Source organism: Lathyrus oleraceus, chromosome 2, assembly GCF_024323335.1.
Source record: "Lathyrus oleraceus cultivar Zhongwan6 chromosome 2, CAAS_Psat_ZW6_1.0, whole genome shotgun sequence".
In the NCBI taxonomy this organism is placed as follows: Eukaryota; Viridiplantae; Streptophyta; class Magnoliopsida; order Fabales; family Fabaceae; genus Lathyrus; species Lathyrus oleraceus.
The window spans coordinates 357,296,554-357,317,510 of NC_066580.1; the positions used below are offsets into that span (position 1 = coordinate 357,296,554).

Genomic DNA, 20,957 nt, shown 5'->3' on the forward strand with positions numbered 1-20,957 from the left:
TGTGAACGCGGACATAGTTAAAAAATACTACGCATAACAGAGACCCGCTAGGTCGACGTACCTAGGCAAAAGTAAGGGCATCCCGGCGAACCAAAAGGTTCGGGCAAAAATTAGGGATAAACATATAAAGACGTACACCCGGCAAGTCGAAAACCTGAAAAGGCGGCTTGGGCAGAAAGGGGTATCCCGGTGGACTGAAAACCTGAAAAGGCGGTCCAGGCAAGAATTAGGGATTAAAGCGTATGACTATGTCCCGTTTTCTGTCAGCTTCAACCAAGTTCAAGGGACTGAACAAGCCAATCACCTCTATCCGACAGCAGGAGATGAGATGCCTGAAGACATGATGACAGTAGTGGAATTAGAATCAATAGGACTTTTTCTGCATAGCTTTCTCTTTGTTTTCTTGACAATTTCCTCTTACTAGGATTTCTGTCTCCTTGTACACAAATTGCCTGTTTATAGGCCCTCTTTCAAAATCAATACCATTTCATTTCGGAAAAAATGTTGTTATTTTACTTTTCTGTTTTGTTTGCATAAACGTCCATTGATTTAATTTGAATTGATATATGCATTTGAATATGATCAATGTGTATCAAAAATACATGCCTAAAATGGAAATTGCAATTACTACGAGACTTCAGGACCAAGGAGAAGGTCTAACCATGCTTTCCAATGAATCCGTTGCTAATTCGATTCCCCGGCAACGCCAATTATTCCCCAGAAGAGAGTGGCATTACTAGACAAATGGGTCATCTTTTCCATCCCCAGCCAGGCTCTGTGGAGTGTTTTCACCGTCAGACAGAAATCAAGCATCCCCCAGCCGAGACAGGGTCATCAATACCAATGTCTCCGACCGGCAGACTGAGATTTATCTCCCCAGTAGTGTTCCCTGGAAGAATGTTCAGACGCCTAATGCATTCATTACATCATTTCATATTACACACCTACATACAATTTTCATTCCGCATCATTTCATAACATATACATGCATACAATGCCCGCATTTATTCCGGACGCATAATTCATCCATCACATCATATCACGGCACACGCATGCATCATGACATTGCATGAAACTAACTTTATTTTTCAGGCTGATTATCCTTCTGATCGCATTCAAGATTCGAATACAGCTCTCAGATATAATCCATCTGACGAACGTTCTGACATCTTCCCAATGGTGGCATCTCTAAGCCCACCCCAGATATTCACTGCAAATACAACAAATATTATCAGATACAGCCCAACATACGGTTCATTCTGATTCAGCCCAACATATGACTCCTTCAGCTCAGATACGATCTAACGTACGATCCATTCTGGCTTTTAGCAACTCCAATAAGGTCTAACGTACGACCCATTTGGACCTTCAAATCCTCGGATGCTGCCTAGCGTACGGTATATTCCGGGGTGTAGTCTAGCGTACGACTACTTTCTTCTTCAGATACAGCCTAACGTACGGCTCATTCTGCAACTCCAATACGGTCTAACGTACGACCCATTTGGACCTCCAGCTCAGATACGATCTAACGTACGATCCACTCTGATCTTCAACCACTCAAGTAAGGTTTAATGTACGACCAAGTTAGACCTTTATCTCCTCAGATGCTACCTTCGGACAGGTACATTTCTGAATGGTAGTCTAGTATACGGCTACTCCCTTACTCAGATGCTACCTTCGGACAGGTACATTTCTGAATGGTAGTCTAGTATACGGCTACTCCCTTACTCAGATGCTACCTTCGGACAGGTACATTTCTGAATGGTGGTCTAGTATACGGCTACTCCCTTACTCAGATGCTACCTTCGGACAGGTACATTTCTGAATGGTAGTCTAGTATACGGCTACTCCCTTACTCAGATGCTACCTTCGGACAGGTACATTTCTGAATGGTGGTCTAGTATACGGCTACTCCCTTACTCAGATGCTACCTTCGGACAGGTACATTTCTGAATGGTGGTCTAGTATACGGCTACTCCCTTACTCAGATGCTACCTTCGGACAAGTACATTTCTGAATGGTAGTTTAGTATACGACTACTCCCTTTTCAGCAGATTCAGCCTAACGGACGGCTCATTCTGCTCAGATATGGTTTAATGTACGACCAAGTTAAACTTTCATCTCCTCAGATGCTACCTTCGGACAGGTACATTTCTGAATGGTAGTCTAGTATACGACTACTCCCTTTTCAACAGATTCAGCCTAACGGACGGCTCATTCTGCTCAGATATGGTTTAATGTACGACCAAGTTAAACTGTCATCTCCTCAGATGCTACCTTCGGACAGGTACATTTCTGAATGGTAGTCTAGTATACGACTACTCCCTTTTCAGCAGATTCAGCCTAACGGACGGCTCATTCTGCTCAGATATGGTTTAATGTACGACCAAGTTAGACCTTCATCCCCTCAGATCCTACCTTCGGACAGGTACATTTCTGAATGGTAGTCTAGTATACGACTACTCCCTTTTAAAGCAGATTCAGCCTAACGAACGGCGCATTCTGTTACTCAGATGCTACCTTCGGACAGGTACATTTCTGATCCCTCATCCCCAGCAGTATATAGCACACGCTGACTCCCCAGCGAAGGCAACAGCATGATGGATGATTCATTATACGGTCTAGCGTATGACCCGGTATGACATCCATGTCTTCAGACATCGTCTAATGTACGACACAATCGGAAGCTCGTCATCAAACTTCCTGGATGGCATCTCTAAGCCCATCCCCATCAAGACTAATGGACAGGCGCAAATTTTTGGGGCATTCTAGTGTTCAATAATCTTTCACCTCCAGACCACGAACGGCACATACCATTCTACTCTCTCGGTTCAAGAATATTGAACAGGGGCAGCTGTCATACCCCAAAATTTGCCCGTCGATATTTCAAAGTATTCCTCAAGACCCTCTGACTTGCTCTGCAAGGCACTGATATCAAATGGACAAAAGCCCAGCTCACAACAGGCCCAATCCAAAGGCGGCCCAAAATAGCTTGCTCGCTAGGCGAGCAGTCCCTTCGCCTAGCGAACATTTCATCATGACACTCGCCCAGCGAAGCATCAGATCCAGGAAAAAGCCCAGAACTAGCTTGCTCGCTAGGCGAGCAATTCCTTCGCCTAGCGAAGTTTGCGAAAATCTGAAGTTTTGGACCTCATTTTAAGCCCATTAGGTCACCACCACTACTACTATAAATACCAGCTCCTCAGCCACGAAAATAACACACAGACCCAGAGGGAGAAACACAGAAACCCTGCTGATCCAGAGAATTCGGAAGACGGAAACCCTGAAGGCCGCTCACCCGCCTCGAAGCTACCACCGCCCAGCTCAATCCGATACCTAGAGTGATCAGTTCAACATAGCAATTGCAAACAGGTTTGTGTATTATCGCTGTTATATGCTTCCATTTGATAACCGTTACCTACATAATGCATCATGATTAAATTTTGATATGTAACCTGATTTCACATGCAAATTTAAGTATGCTTGAACATCATGAATGCTATCCATGCTGTGCCTGTAATTTAATGTCATAATTCAAGGTTCCGGACACGGTACGATTGCCAAAATTCAAAATCTGTGGCCGCTCGCTAGCACATCGCTAAGCGAGCCTGGAGCGAATATTCGCTAAGCCTTCGCTAGGCGAAGCAGAGGCGAACGTACCAGTAGCTGTTCTCATGTTTCGTTTTATGGTTGTCTTATTGTAATCATGCATTATTTGGCCTTGTGACTATTGTGTTCATTCTGTAGTGCAATTTTCAATTGCACTTTAACTTGGTATTCTCACCCGTGTGTTTAATTTGTGTTAAAGCTCGCATATTCTCAAGGAAGTGGCTGGCTAGGTACTCCACTTTATGTGTGGAAGACTTTCATGGAGATGGATTCTAAATTATTTCGCTTTAACGTGAAAATTCATATTGATTGCCTAACCAATTTTAATGTATTGATTCTTAATGTATTGATTTTAATGTATCGATTTAATGCGGAATCATCATAATTACCTAATGAACTTAAAATATGGACTTTAAATAAACCATACCGGACCTCTCTTTATTACCCCACGATTACGTAATACGGTCATGTCCCGCGAATGTGGGGATACACTTAGCAATGGCCCTTCGATTAAATCATCATAAAATAAATCATGGTCCCTCGGATGTTGCCTTCGGAAATACGATTTTGTCCCTCGATGACCCTTCGGTGTAGCCTACGGTTAAATGATGATAGTCCCTTCGAATGCTAAGGTATCCTCACAACTGTTGCCTTCAATGACCAATCGATGACCCTACGATGACCCTTTAACATCCAAAGGATAAACTACTTACTTCTCAATAGTAAGGACAGTTTTACCCTCATAAGGATAGGAAATGCCCGGAAAGACCTCGGACAGGTATAACCTTAATTGCTCATTCATAACCTAAAAAAATACTTTTCACACCTCACACCTTTCAAACATCCTTTTGGAAAATCACCACTTAGCATACATTCGTACTAGGATCATTGCCGAGTTATATTTTTCTAAACTACTTTCAAAACCCTAAACGAGATAACCACTTTGTATACATTCATGCAAGAATCATTACAAAGTTAAATTCTCCCTTTTCAAAACATCCTTCACACATTTCTCAACCACCTTTTTCAAACTAGAAAACATAAATGATTGAGCAATTAAGAGCCCATGGATAACCATGGATATAAAGGGTGCTAATACCTTCCCTTTGTATAAAGTACCTCCCGAACCTAAGAATCTAAATTAAGGTCTTTCCTGTTCTTTTCCACCTTTCCTTATGGGATAAAAGAAAAGTCGGTGGCGACTCTTGCTAACCGCGACATCGCGATAAAAAAACAAAAAGTCCAGTTCACCGTATGACATAATGTAATGTTATGAATAAAGAGAAGAATACAATATTAAAGGAGGACAACCTTGAAGATCTTGCTTGGAGAAGCTTAGATCATTATTAGGTTAGCTTAGGTTCTCTCATTGGCTTGGGAGAACAATTGTGCTAGGGGCCATAACTGTTCCATTTTGTACGTATGTTGATGCATGTGAATGTATGTTGATGCATGTGAGAGACAATTTATATGATAAATAAGCCGGTGAGATCAGAATAATTGCAAATTCCCTCAAATTAAATATTAAGTTTATACTTTCCAAGTTTTAGCACTCATCAAGACTAGTATCGAATAATGTAGGTTTCGCCTACGCGAGGTGCATGTTCTATATTAGTAAGGTGCGATGGTATAATTGTAATATAAAATTTCTAAAACAATGGGCCAAACTTAACTAAACAAATTATAATAAGATTATATATGTTTAGAAGCAAGACTTGAAAATGATCCATGTGATGGATTGGAATAAGGAGTTATTCACCCAACTAAAATATTTGAGAGTTGCATTAGATACAATTGGAAGAAGTTCCTACATAAATAACCTAGTTTTGTGTAATCCTCCTACGCGGACTTAAAACAAAGTGAAATGTGGATCTCGACCCACTAGAAAATCTTCCAACGGGATTTTCCGAATCAAATGATGAGGGCCATTTGTTTTGAGTAAAATAGTGGGAGCATATTTAATTAAAGGCCTAATTAAATATGTTATTTTTGTGATACTTATATTTTCATTATCTTTCATGTAGATTACCATGACAACAAACACCTCTAATAACATTTTGCGATCAATCCTTGATAAGGAAAAATTGTCTGGGACAAATTTTCTGGATTGGCACTGAAATTTGAGGATTGTCCTCAAACATGATAAAAAGTTGTATGTCTTGGAGAAACCTGTTCCTGAAGAGGAACCTCCTAGTTATGCATATAAGGAAGAAAGAGATGCTTATAAGAAGCATGTCGATGATGCCAATGAAATTGCTTGCCTCATGCTAGCTACCATGAGCTCAGAGTTGCAAAAGCAACATGAGAACATGGCAGCGTTCGATATGATCGAACACCTGAAGATGATGTATCAAGAGTAGGCAAGGCATGAAAGGTTTGAAGTTTCAAAAGCTCTTTTTCAAGGCAAGTTAGATGAATGAGCCCCTGTAGGTCCCCATGTGCTCAAGATGATTGGGTATATAGAGAACCTTGAGAGGTTGGGTTTTCCCCTCGGAAAGGAACTTGCGACTGACTTGATCTTGCAATCATTGCCAGATAGCTTCACTCAATTTGTCCTTAATTTCAATATGAATGATATGGATAAATCTCTTCCTGAACTGCTATCCATGTTAAGAACTGCTGAGCAGAATCTGAAGTCAAAAGGGAAGTCCATTATGATGATCGGAAATGGAAAGAGACATAACAAAAGACCCATCAAGCAGGGTGGTAAAGGGAAAGAGATTTGGCAAAAGGTGAGGTTGACCTACGAGTTGGCAATGGAGCAAAGGTTGCTGCTTTAGCCGTAGGAACTTATGTATTGGCTTTACCTAGTGGTTTAACAATTCAGTTAGAGATCTGTTATTATGTACCTGCAATTATCAGGAATATTATTTATGTTTCTTGTTTAGACAAGTTTGGTTTTTCATTTATAATAAAGAACAATTGTTGCTCCATTTATTTGAATGATATATTCTATGTTATTTATAATATTAATACTAAAAGGATGAAACCTAATGAGTTAAATCCAACTTACCTTTGACATTGTCAATTAGGCCACATAAATGAGAAACACATTTCCAAACTCCATAAAGATGGACTCTTGGACTCTTTTGATTATGAATCATATGAGACATGCATATCTTGTTTAATTGGAAAGATGACAAAGTCTCCATTCACAGGAAAAGGTGAAAGAGCTAATGATCTTTTGGCCTTCATACATACTGATGTATGTGGACCATTAAACATACCAGCCAGAGGAGGTTTTCAGAACTTCATCACATTTACTGATGATTTCAGTAGATATGGTTATGTGTATTTAATGAAATACAAATCAAAGTCCTTTGAAAAGTTCAAGGAATTCAAGAATGAAGTACAAAACCAAATAGGTAAGAATATTAAAACTCTTCTATCAGATCGAGGTGGTGAATATTTAAGCCTAGAGTTTGATGACCATCTGAAAGAGTGTGGGATTCTATCCCAACTTACTCCTCTTGGAACACCCTAATGGAACGGTGTATCTGAGAGAAGAAATCGAACCCTGTTAGACATGGTCCGATCCATGATGAGTCACGCCGATCTTCCAAACTCCTTTTGGGGACATGCACTATTGATAGCAGCTTACACACTTAACTGTGGTCCATATAAAAAGGTTGAGAAGACACCATATGAGATATGGAGTGGTAAGAAACCACATATGTCTTACATGAAGATTTAGGGTTGTGAATTTTATGTGAAACGACAAATTTCAACTAAGTTTGAGCTCAAATCTGACAAATGCTTATTTGTGGGGTATCCTAAAGAAACAAGAGAGTATTACTTCTACAGTCCTTATAAGGGCAAAGTGTTTGTCGCTCGAACTGGAGTTTTCCTATAAAAGGATTTTATTTCCAAAGGAATCAGTGGGAGGAAAGTAGAGCTTGAAGAAATTCAAGAATCACAAAGCATTGATACACCTATGGAGGAATTAGAGCAGGAAACACAAGTAGTTGTGGAAGAGCAACCTGCTCAAGTAGAACAAGACCAACGTAGGTCAAGCAGGATACGTCACCTACCTGAGAGATATGGATGTCTCATAACTGATCAAGGTGATGTATTACTAATGGATCAAGATGAGTCTATGACCTACCAAGAGGCCATAACTGGTCCCGAGTCTGAGAAGTGGCTAGAAGCCATGAAGTCTGAAATGGATTCCATGTACACAAACTAGGTTTGGACCTTGGTAGAGCTTCCTGTAGGAGTTAACCCTATAGGATGCAGGTGGGTCTTCAAAAAGAATATTGACATGGATGGTAAGGTACATTCCTATAAGGCAAGACTGATTGCAAAAGGATATTAACAAATTCATGGGGTTGACTATGATGAAACCTTTTCACCAGTTGCAATGCTTAAATCTATTTTGATTTTACTTGTTATCTTTGCATATCATGATTATGAAATATGGCAGTTGGATGTCAAAACTGCTTTCCTTAATGGGAATTTTCTTAAGGATGTGTACATGACACAACCTGAAGGATTTGACATACCAGAAGAAGCCCAAAAGATATGCAAGTTACAGAGGTCAATCTATGGATTGAAGCAAGCTTCCAGAAGCTGGAATATCGTTTTGATGAAATAGTAAAATAATATGGATTCGTCAAGAATAAAGATGAGGCTTGTATCTACAAGAAGGTTAGTGGGAGCATGATCATCTTTCTAGTATTATATGTAGATGACATATTACTCATTGGAAACGATGTCTCTACCCTGCAACAAGTAAAGTCTTGGTTGGGGAAATGCTTTTCTATGAAGGACCTAGGTGAAGCAACCTATATATTAGGAATCAGAATCTATAGAGATAGATTACAAAAACTGCTTGGCCTAAGTCAGAGTACATACATAGACAAAGTGTTGAGATGCTTTAATATGCATGATTCCAAGAAAGGATTCATACCTATGCAACATGGCATGTGTCTGTCAAAAACACAATTCACTTCAACTAAGGAAGAAAGGGATTGCATGAATAAGATTCCATATGCATCTTCAATAGGATCCATCATGTATGCCATGTTATGTACTCGACCAGATGTCTCGTATGCTTTAAGTGCAACGAGTAGGTACCAATCTGATCCCGGTGATGCTCATTAGGTAACTGTCAAGAATATCCTTAAGTTTTCGAGAAGGACTAAGGACTCATTCTTGATATATGGAGGTCAGGAAGAGCTTGCTGTAATTGGATACACCAATGCTAGCTTCCAGACAGATAAGGATGACTTTAGATCGCAATCTGGTTATGTGTTTTTGCTTAAACGGTGGCGCTGTGAGCTGAAAAAGTTCAAAGCAAGATACAGTTGCTAATTCTACAACCGAGGCCGAGTATATTGCCGCCTCAAATGCAGCAAGGGAAGACATTTGAATCAAAAAGTCCATTAGTGAACTTGGCATTGTTCCTAGCATTGTGGATCCCATTGATCTATATTGTGATAACAATGGTGCTATCGCACAAGCTAAGGAGCCTAGATCTCACCAACGATCCAAACATATACTTAGGAGTTATCACTTTATTCGAGAGATAATAGACAGAGGAGATGTGAAAATATGCAGAGTACCTACACTTGACAATATTGTTGACCCACTGACAAAGCCTCTTGCGCAGCAGAAGCATGATGGGCATACTAGATGTATGGGCATTAGGGGTATGCCTGATTGGCTCTAGTGCTAGTAGGAGATTGTTGGTGTAAGCTCTAGAGGCCAATACTTTTGGTACTTGTATCGAATTATTTATTAATAATAAAAGGCTTTTTTCTTTATTATGTTTGTGCAATAAAGTCTCTAGAATAGCTAGTCCATTTAATGTATCAAGTGTGACTTGATCATGAGATCCCATTAAACATAAGGACATTATTCTTAAAGTATCGGTAGTCGAGCTTTGTTGTGAAGTGGGATAATATTAAAGCATTAAAAGTATTATGTATATAGATTGATGATCATATCTCATGGATCATGGATAAGGAGTTATCAAGTCTTAAACATAGGTATGAATATTAAGAGTAATATTTAGACTGGATTGACCCGCTATGAGAATAATATATAGAAGGTTATGCAAAGCGTCTTAAGTTATTCTCATGGTGATAATGGTGTATACCACCCTTCAACCTGAAACCACTATGGACCCTAGATGTAGAGTCGAGTGCCTTATTGTTGATCAAATATTGTCCGTAACTGGATGACCATAAAGACAGTTGATGGGTACTCCACGAAGCATGTTGAGGGACATGAATGACCTAGATGGAATTTGCCCATCCTGCGTAACAGGATAATTGTCTACGGGTCCAATATTGAACGGGACAAAGATGATACGGTATATGCCTTGTGTTCAATATAGACATAAGGGAAAAAAAAGGTAATTGTACACACAAGTATTATCACAAAAGGAATTAACAAATCACATGACATTTTCGTGTCTTGGGTAGCAGTGATGTGTTGCTAGATACCGCTCACTGTTTATTATGTTAAATATGTGATTTAATATAATTGCCAATGTCGCGAAAACCTACAGGGTCACACACAAAAGGACAGATTGATGAGAGATAAAGTAGATAAGGAACACCGTATGGTACGATGCACTTAAGTGAATTGTAGAACAGCATAAGATACGGTGCACTTAAGTAGAATACGAAATATGGTAAGGTACCACGCGCTTAAGTGATTTTGGTATATCATAAGATATGGGTCACATACACTTAAGTGAACTTTTTAGCTTACAGCCCACACAAGTGGCTCTATAAATAGAACCCTTGTGCAAAAGCATTTGTTTAGATGAAATTTCGTTTCTCTCTCTCTCTCTCTCTCACTTAAAGCCTTCATTCGTAGCGTCTAGCATTGAGACTGAAGAAATTCGTTCGTGTGGACTGAGTAGAGGCATTGTCACCATTCAACGTTCGTGATCGCTCCTTAGATCTGCATCAAAGGTTTCAATCGCCACAAGAGGTAACTATTCTATCACTGATCATGTATATTCGTAAGGATTACTAAAGGAGAAAATTTTAATTTCCGCTGCATTTTAGATCGCTATTCTCCTTCAAAAACTGACACCCATTTTGGTCCCTAACAAAAAAAAGACTTTATATAATCCCTTAAAAATTTAATTGGTCATGTTAGTCTCATATGTTCAATCATATATTATAGTACCATCAAATTAAAAAACACTGTACCAAGAAATAGAACTTCAAAATCCATAATATCTAGTATCATAAAAATAAAACCAACAAAACAAAAAAAAGCCATAAAATTGCAAAGAATGGTGTAATAATTACAAATTGAAAAACAAAACATTTGATGATGCCATCAAATTCCAAAAGACAAACTAACTAAAGCCGAAGGAAAGGTCAAGTTAACCGACATTGTGTAAATCCAGGATGTTGTTTCTTTGGATTAGTTGCATTATGCAAAACAACATGGAAGTTCTTCAAGATGTTTGGTGCAAAAGGGACACATGTGGAACACGATGTTCCAATATATATAGTGTAACATTTGGTCTGTTACAACAGACATATGTTATTACAGTTTTGGCTAAGGCTTATGTTCTATCTAAGACTCACTCTATAATAGAAGATCTGCAAGTAATAGAGAAGAATTGATTTGGATATTCTGGTGCAACATGTGGAATACGATGTTCCATCATGTGTGATATTTGACATCTGGCCTTAGCAGTAGGCCATATGGATGTTATTTGTTGCATAAATTCTAACTATACTTTAATTAGATTTGTTGTAGTTTATTGAACAATGTATGGTTGATTTGTTTAATAATCATTGAAGATCAAATCAGATTTAAATTTAAATTTGAAAGTAAAAAATCATATCTTTTGGAGAGATTTATCGATAAGATCATATCCAACAGAATCTCTATTATTTTGGATAAAAATAAGTTAGAGATCCATCAAGAAAAAGCCCAAAATGCATTTCTATATAAGGAGACTCAATTATCATAGTTTAGTGAGGGGTTTTGTACACAAGAGTAAATTCTTTGTGTGTAGGTTTTGTGAGTCTTATATTCTACACTAATGCCCTAATAGGATTAATGTTGGGTCTTTGTGTACACCTCTATGTTTCAGTAAATTGGAATAAAAGATTTGTCTTAGTTGAGTTGTAATATTCAACATTGTTCATTGAATTGTAAACACCAATCACAAGTTGTGTAATTGAGAAGAAAGTGAGTATGTTCTCATATTTAGGAGACGTGCTTAAATAGAAAGTCACTGGGATTAGGAGAGGCTTTGAACAACATATGGTTTGTTAGTTCTTGTAAGACTTAAGGTATTAATTTAAATTAGTGGATTTCCTTTCTTGGATAGAGTTCCCTCCAAACGTAGGTGTTGTTTGCACCAAACTGGGTTATCAATCTCTAGTGTTTTTATTGCTTTCCTCATTGTATTTTGTATTGTTGTTATTCTGGTTTAACTTGTTGGGACAGTTGTTCCAACATCGTATCTAAAATTTGTTCCCTAAGGAACAAAATTAGATAGGAGTACGCATGAATCAAGGACTATTAGGTCCAATTTGTGGAGGTTGAGATGAACATGGTGGGAGAAATGGAGGTTTTATTGGTCGCACCGATGAAGTTCTAACTATTGAAGGACGTGCAATGAAAGGTGATGGTAGTGGAAACCTAATTGGAGGAGGTGATTACCTAATAGAAGGAGGTGGTGGGTGGCCTAATAGGAGGAGGCCATACAACTGGTGGTTGTGGTGATTTCTACTACATATAGATTAACATAACATTAGATTGAAATAAAGTACAAGCAAAAATATAAGTGACAATTTATTACCTGTGACAAAATTTGTGATTGAGGCTGATTTTGTGACAAACTTTCCATAGTTATTATTTTCTTTGCTACCTTTTTTTTATTTTCTTTTTCACATTTCCTGGTCCTGGAGATCGTTTGCATGTCTTTTCATAATGACTAACTTCACCACACTTTAAAAAATCACTTCATATCTTCTTTTAACCTTGTGTGTTATGCTCCCAAGCATATCTTCTGAAACTACATCTTTCCTTCTATGCTTATTTGGTCTGTTGATAAGTCTTTTCAGCTTTGATGGATTTGGCTTAGGATCCTCTACAATTTTCCAATATTCTTGGTTGTTAACCGGTCAAATATAGTGATCATAAGTAGCATTCAAAGCTTCCATTGTGAGCCACTGATGCACATAATTCTCGAGCTTCTCAACCTTATTTGTTATAGTTGCAATGGCATGAATACAAGGTATGTCAATCAATTGCCACATTTTACAAGTACATGTCTGCAAATCTAGCTTCACCCTAAGGCTTGGGCCATGTCTTCGAACTTCATATTAATCATCATATGTTATTTGAGGTGTCCAATTATTGATCTCTACCTTTAATTTTTCAATCTTCCTTTGTTGAACATGTGGTAATATACTCTTGCATGTGCCTAAGACTCTTTTATGGGATGTCATCCTCTTCATCAAGTAACACCTCAACTCTTCCATCATTGTCAAAATGTTATTATAATGCTCAATCCTAAATATAAGACATATAAAATGTTATTAATCTGGTTTAAGTTTGTCAGGGATTAAATAGGCTCTTTTTTTCCTCATGGATTAATCTGAACACTACATTTGGGTTTTCACTTTATCTTTTATGTAAAAACTAATATCATTAGAATAAGGGAAAAATACATTGACCTTCTCTGAGATCTGTTAAAATGACATTGACACTCCCTCTAGTTTTAAAATATGCACTGACATCTCCTAAGTTTAGATATACCAACGAAATATTTTAGTGACAGATAAAAAATCGTAAGAAAATGTCACATGTACTTAGATTATATGGTTGTCAATAAAAATAAGGGAGGGTGTCGATGTTGTTTTAATAACCTCAGGGGAAGTGGGTACTTAATTTAAAACTATAGGGAATATTAGTGATGTTTTAATAAACTTCAAGTTGATTGTAATTTTCCATTAAAAAAATTATGATTTACAATAATATATATTTTATTTTTAGAACTTAATCCGAAAATAACTCTATTTTTACAAAATATCAACATTGCATGTATTAAAAGAAATATTATTTATTATTTTGAAAATCAAAACATAAAAGAAAAAAGCAGTATAATAATATAAAACTGAGAAAAGATAAACATGATTAAGCTTCCTTTTATATATAGGGTTAAATATATGACACTCTCCTGTAATGCAGGCGAGTTTTGGTTTGCTCCTGTAAAATAATTTTTTGTATTCCCCCCTTATAATATGAAGATTTTCTCTCGATGGACCCTGAGTGCACTATTTCAACCCAGCTTTCATTTTTAATCCAGCCTGGCATGCATTATTTATCTAAAGTGGATTTTGTTTTACAATTTAGTAAATTTGGTATTGGTCATATTTAATTACCCCCTGGAAATGCCAGGGTTAGCCTGAAAACCCCAAATCAGGTCACTTTCGTTGCTACGAAGAAGACGAAGTTGACAAGCTTGTTCCTACAAGGTTGAAGACGCGGAAGGACTTGTTTCTAGACGGTTGAATATGAAGCATGGTCGAAGATGTCGTTGAAGTATCAAATGTATGAGGTTAGTTTTTTCGATATATTTTCCAATGTCTGAGTTTCTTTTTTGTTGTCTCTTCCAAATGTATGAGTTTCAAATCCATTTCACAGGACATGCAACATTTTAATGTTATTTTTCACCATGGGGGTGAATTTATAATGGTCAACAAGAATGATATCATATACAAATGGGGTATGGATACAATAGTTTCTAGTCAACACATTAACAAATGAACAATGGCTAAAATTCATAAGTCGGTGAATATGTGGGGTTATAAAGAAGGAATTTATAGGTTATGGACGAAGATTATGGAAATAGATAAGGATTTCTTTCAGATAAGGAAGGGTGATGATGTATATGGTTTTGCTGCATATGCATGTGCAAGTCAAGTTAATGGATATTTATGTGGAACATGATGTTAAAGACATAGAACTGGAAGCAAGGGTTCTTAAGTGTGCCAATGGGGGTGACAAATATGGATGGAATAGATAATGAAGTGATTTGAGGGTTTGATGATGGTGAGGATTATAGAGTTGCTTCTCTTGTATATGGATTTGATGGAGTTGATGTAACTGTACCTATAAATCACGCGGACATGGACATAGTAGCAGGATTACTAGGTAGGCCCAAAAAGAAAATTGAAGATGATGAATATTATAGTGATGAATTGGATAGTTTAGATCTAGATGATTCTGGTGATGATGAATGGCCCAAGTTTGAAAGGTTTAGGAAAGAGAAGCTCAATAAGGAGTACAAGTTTTAGTGGGGTATAAAATTTAATTCTCTTGTTGATTCTAGAGAGGCAATTCGTGAGTGGTCAGTGTTAAATGAGAGGGAAATTACCTTTGTAAAAAATGAGAGTTATAGGGTAAGGGTAGAATGCAAGGCTAAATGTGGATCTTTAGTGTTGTGCTCTAAAGTGGTCCACAAGCATACATATGTTATAAAGACATTGGCGGATACCCACACATGTGCTAGGATTTTGAATCATATATTTGCAAGCTCAAAGTGGGTGGCCAAGACAGTAGTGAAGAAAATGCAAACTTCTGAAATAATGAGAATACGTTATATTATGCAAGATATCAGACAAAAAAATTCTATGGGGATCATTGTTGCTAGAGCATGGAATTTGGGTAAACATGAGCAAATCGAACCTTTGAATTTGGGCTTTAGCAAACGACAATGATGAAGAACATTAACCCTATAGAGGAATCTGGATTGAAATAGTGCACTCAGGGTCACACTCGATTAAGTGGGAATAATAAAATCCACGTCAGGTTAATAATTAATGCCACGTTGGATAAGAAATGGAATATGGGTTGAAATAGTACACTCAGGGTGTATAGAGAGGGAATATTCATATTATAAGGGGAGAATAAAAAAATTCTTTTACCGGGGACAAACCAAAACTTGCTTAAAATACAGGGGGTATCGTATATTTAACCCTTATATATAATATATATATATATATATATATATATATATATATATATATATATATATATATATATATATATATATATATAATTAAAACTTTCATTCATGAATTAAAAATAGTTGTTGATTCAGTGAAATAAGACTCAGGGACGGTGGAGCTAACTCTCGATACGGTACAGTGGGGTGGACATGCAAGGTTAGAAATCCAACGTTTAAGTGAGTGAATGAGTGAGAAGTAGTGTAAGTGTGAGAATGAGTAAAATACTTGAGACTTGGCGTGCGAAAAACTTCATATATGGAAGACAATTAGAACTGTCTTGGATCATCTGACTTAGAATGCAAAGGACCATTCGATTAGATCTGACGGCGGGGATCTTTAGCAATCTAGGATTAGTGCCTATAAATTGAGCCTTCTCGCAATTCCCCTAAGGCCTACTAGTGCACATCAATATGGAGAACTAAGATTATCGGCCCGTTTTCGCCATTTTCCATACACATCAACATTCTTTTCTCTCTCCCCCCCTCTCTCTCCCACCTCTCTCTCTCTCTCTCTCTCTCTCTCTCTCTCTCTCTCTCTCTCTCTCTCTCTTTATATATATATATATATATATATATATATATATATATATATATATATATATATATCTTAAATGTGAGACTTTATGCATCTCTCTCTCTCTCTCTCTTTTTCAAATGTGAGACTATGCATTCTTGATCCAACATTGGAGGTATCTTATTCCCCCCAAAAGTCAGATATGACTATGAAATCAGGATATGGACATGTTAGAAACTATGTATTTTAAACAATATTTTATTAATATATTGTAAACCTTCTAAAATATTAATTATTCTTTGAATTGGTTTTCACAGTCTAGCAAGGATAATTTCATTTGCAAATTTTTCTAGTCTATTTAATAGTTTTAAATTATGGTTGTGATCATTGTTGTGTGAAATGTCAAATGATAGAGCATTTCTTATTTAGTTAGAGCTTTCTAGATTATACGCTTATCAAATTTGGGTTTAATGAGAAATGAAAGTCTTTGATGAGAGTTTATGTTCGCTAGTAATCTAGTAGTGTTAGTTAATAGGTGTCAAACTCAAGAAATTAGTATCTAAAGGGGTTTGAAACAAGGGGATCATCTAGCTTCTTTCTTTTTCAACTTCTGGCTGAGGGGCTAAGTGGCTTAGTTTCTAAGGCCGAGGAAATCGATATATACTCTAGGCTTAAGGTGTATGGGTTAATGTGGACTATGTAATTTTGGTCTCTCTAGGTGAATTCCTTACCTACAAGACTAAACCCTCCTTTTTATGTACCTTGGTTTTCCTATGGTGGAAAATCATAGGTTCAAAACTACTTGGGACCCTTTAGTTAATTTATTGTTTAAGAGGCTCCATTTAAAGAACATATAAGTTAGTTTAGGTGGATGAGTGGTTCTTCTTAATTTTGTGCTTAATGTTATTCTCATCTGTAGTCTTATATTTTTTTTGAAGATTCATGTAAATGTTTTGAAGAAGAATGTTAGGTTACAAAGAAGTTTTCTTTGGGGAGGGGTGAAGAGAGAATCTAAGATTTCCTAGATTAAATGGGATAATGATTTTAAGCCTAAGAGAAAATGAGGGGGAGGTGTTAAGGACCTTCAGTTTGTTAATCTAGCCCTTTTGGTTAAATGGAGATGAAGATTACATACATGTGCTTCAGAACTTTAGTGTGATATGTTTGTATCTAGGTATGATACTTCAGTTATTTCCTCTCTTTGAGGGGGGGGGGGGGGGGGGAATCGAGTTTCTGACCTGTTTCTTCTTGGTGAAAAGGTGTGTCTCTTTTTGGGTCCAGTGAGGATGAACCCTTTGATTTTATTGTTGATGGTGATCTAAAGAAAGTGATATTGGGACCTCTAGAATTCATTTTGAAGGGATCCTTGGTTAGGATTTATACCCTTAAAGAATCAGCTTTATGGTATGTTTTTTTTTAATTCTATCCAACTTGATGGGTTGGTGGGAGAGATTAGGTTGGTGGAAAACGGGGATCTATTTTAGAATCTCAGGTGGATAGACCCTTATTTTTCTATGAGTTACATGTGATTGATATCTTTCTCTCTCTACTTCTAGATATCACTTTCTCTTATGATAGACATAAGTGGATCTGGAATCATACTAGAGAGGGTAATTTCTCTGTTGCCTCCACTTATCATGTTCAATTGGTTATTTCTATCTCTTTTATGTCCTCTCATATGGTTGAGAATTTGACTTCGCCCCTCATTTGGGTTAGTTAAGCTCATACTACGATTTTGGTGTTCTATTGGCAGCTTTTGCAAGATAGACTTCCTTGTGGAGAAAAACTGTTTAAAAGGGGAAAATTGTTGATTCTATTAGGATCTCTTGTCCCTTGTGTGGAGATTTGATTCAGTCGGTCTCCCATCTTTATGTCACTGATGAATTAGCTTTGTCTGTGTGATATAGGATCTTCTAGTGGTTAAGTTGTCAAGTGGTTCTTTCTAGTGACAGTACAACATTTTTGACTTTGTATGATGGAAGAATAGACAACGGCTTAAAAACCGTTCCCTAAAGGGGAATAGGTCGCTCTCTTTTTTTCGCGCTGACAATTGTCTGGATTTCCATTATAATTCACTTTAAGCTACAGTTTTAAAACCGTGGCCTTTTTAACTTTTAGGTTATGTGGATAAAGGAAGAAAAGCCACCCTCTAAAGAAATAGGAATCATCTGCATATTCGATAGCTGGGAAACCATAGCCTAAAGTTTTAGGCTACGATTTTAATGGTTTTAGGCCAGCTTTTCTGTCGTTGCCTAAAGAAAAAATGTTGTAGTGTGATCATATGTTTTTTTTTATAGTTTTTTTTTCTTTTTAGTTGATAGGGAGGTCTAGGGGTAATTTTGTTATGATCTATCATGGTGTTACTTGGTCTATTTGGAGAGTCCGTAATAATGTCATATTTAATAATGTTACAAAAACTATAAAAATAGTGGAGGTGAAGAATTCTTTTTGGGCATGAAAATAGTTTTTAGGTAGATCAGGGATATACTCGTATACCTTATATGACTAACTTCACAACCCTATCATACATTTTAATTAAAAGCGACTAAACTCTCACCTAAATTTTATGGTGTTACACTTTTAGCTGCTTGAGTTTTTATCAGTGAGGGGTCACCTTAAAGTTTTGTCGTTTGGTTAGTTGTTGGATTTTTCTTTTATATTTTTGTTTGTTTTTTTAGTAGTTCTTTTGACACCTTTTGATCTATGTGATACGTTATTTATATTTTTTCTAGTTTATTTCTTTATTAATATATTATTTTACCATTAAAAAATACATTTATTATTAAATTGTAAATATGCTTGTGATACTTGAATTTAGCTCAATAAAGTTCTACAATGTAATCTTGATCTATCCTCCTTTACATCCATTTTGTGTTTATTAAGTTTATTTCTTTCATATTGTTTTGCATAATTATTTTATTCTAATTTTTCAATAAACTTATGAAATTATGATGGACTAAAGAAGATCGCTAGAATCTAAATTGTCAACCCATTTGTAAGATGAATTTTCAATTAAAAAACAAACACATGTTCAAATTCAATTATCACTATTATAACATACATGTAAAGAACAACATGTAAACAAAGATGATACATGAAGTTTAAGATATATTATTGTCCTAAAAAGATTGATGGTTAAAAAGTTGGGAACTCAATCTGAGATCCACATTTTCCATGGGGGAAAACAGGACATTCAATGAAGTTTGTTCCAGAAGTGTCGACACACAAGTAAACTTGGTACAGCTGACTGTTACCAGATGAATCCACATTGCATTGGATGAATGGAGTAAACCCAACTCCCTTTTGTATAGCTTCTTTGATACTGCTCAAACTGTATGAATTTCCATCAGCTTGTATTCCTGACACAAAATCAATGTTTATAACTAACTTGAAATATATCATGTCACAAAATTATAATAAATAGTTTTTTTTTTTATATTTTACCTGCACTTGTAAGAGCTTCAAGGAGGTTGGATTTTTGTTTCAAGTTGAGAGTTGTTTCAAAATAATCATGTTGTTTAAGGCTTGATTCTGAGCAAGTTCCATGTTTCTCCCATTCATGTGTCCAAAACTGAATTCCATCACCACTTGGACATGCAAGTGTGGGCCAGTTCTTTTGTAAGCTACTTGTGAGATCAGATATCTATAATAATCATATACACAAACACAAGTTAGTAGAATGAAAACATGATATCAAAATGCAATTAGTGAAGAATGAAAAACACCTCAGATTTCTCAAAAGGGCTATTGGGATCACAATTAGATGGATAAGTGCCATCTTTGTAATTAGGCCATAAACCATGAATACCGAAATCAGCAGCAGGTTTTCCAGTTGTTGGATAGCAACAACTCTTCTTTGAGTCACAGAATGATCCTGGCCACTAGAATACAAAAAAAACATATCACTAATTCGAACGTACATGGTAACCAAAATCATGTTGATGATGATTGAAATGAATTCTATGTTACCTGTTGAACAAGGTAGAAGAAATCAAAATCTTGTTGTTGTGAAAGACATAGAATTGATAATTGAAGAAGCAAGAGAAGCTTAATTAAAATCGATCCTTTGAACTCCATTTTTGAACTGATGTAATTTTCAAAAGGGTTAGTGCGGTTTTTATGGTGTTAAATGAGTGTGACAATTATGGAATAGTTTAATGGGTTGAAGTATTTATAGGAAAAAATCGAAGAGTCCAAAAAGAGAAGAGTATCGTAGCAGGATATGCTAATCATGCCATAATAATCATGTGATTTCCAATTTCATGTGTAAACGCAACCTATGATTATGATATGTCGGTGCTTTTTTGTTAAACAAACTATATTAAGGGAATTTTCTGTTATTACTTCAGGAATTGTTCATAAAAAAAGAAATAAATTAAAGGGAGATTTTTCTTTTGCCCTCCTAAGTATGGGATTTTTTTTTATGATCTTCCATTAGAAAGGATTTTGAATGTGCAGGCTTAGTGAAAAATATTATTAAAATTCTAAGGAATTGTTTGGTTTGGTGAAAAAATAGTGGTAAGATATAACAAAAAGTTTGACAAAAATAATAAATGATAGCGACAAAATAAATGATATTCTAGCATTGTTTGATGGATATATAATAACAAATATGCCATCATTGTTCATCTTTTTATATATTGATATAAACCCAGCACTGATTTAGTAAGATAAATACTAATTTTAAATTATATAATTGCTCTTTTTAATTATATAAATTTTAAATTTAATAGATAAATAAAATAATTTAAGAAATAGGTAATTATAGAAAAACATATCAACATTACTATATAATCAATTTTAATTTAAAAATAATAATGACGAAATAAGTAA

General features: G+C 36.2%; 1 protein-coding gene across 1 annotated transcript; it reads right to left on the reverse strand.

Annotated features, from left to right (window-relative positions):
• Positions 1-19,152: 19,152 nt before the first annotated feature.
• On the reverse strand, positions 19,153-20,322 carry LOC127119511 (ribonuclease 1). The gene is made up of 4 exons (XM_051049750.1): positions 20,094-20,322; positions 19,850-20,005; positions 19,569-19,767; positions 19,153-19,483 (listed from the first exon to the last, which is right to left on the reverse strand). The coding sequence occupies exons 1-4, from the start codon at positions 20,199-20,201 to the stop codon at positions 19,260-19,262; spliced, it is 687 nt and encodes a 228-aa protein (XP_050905707.1). The 5' UTR covers positions 20,202-20,322; the 3' UTR covers positions 19,153-19,259.
• Positions 20,323-20,957: the final 635 nt, after the last annotated feature.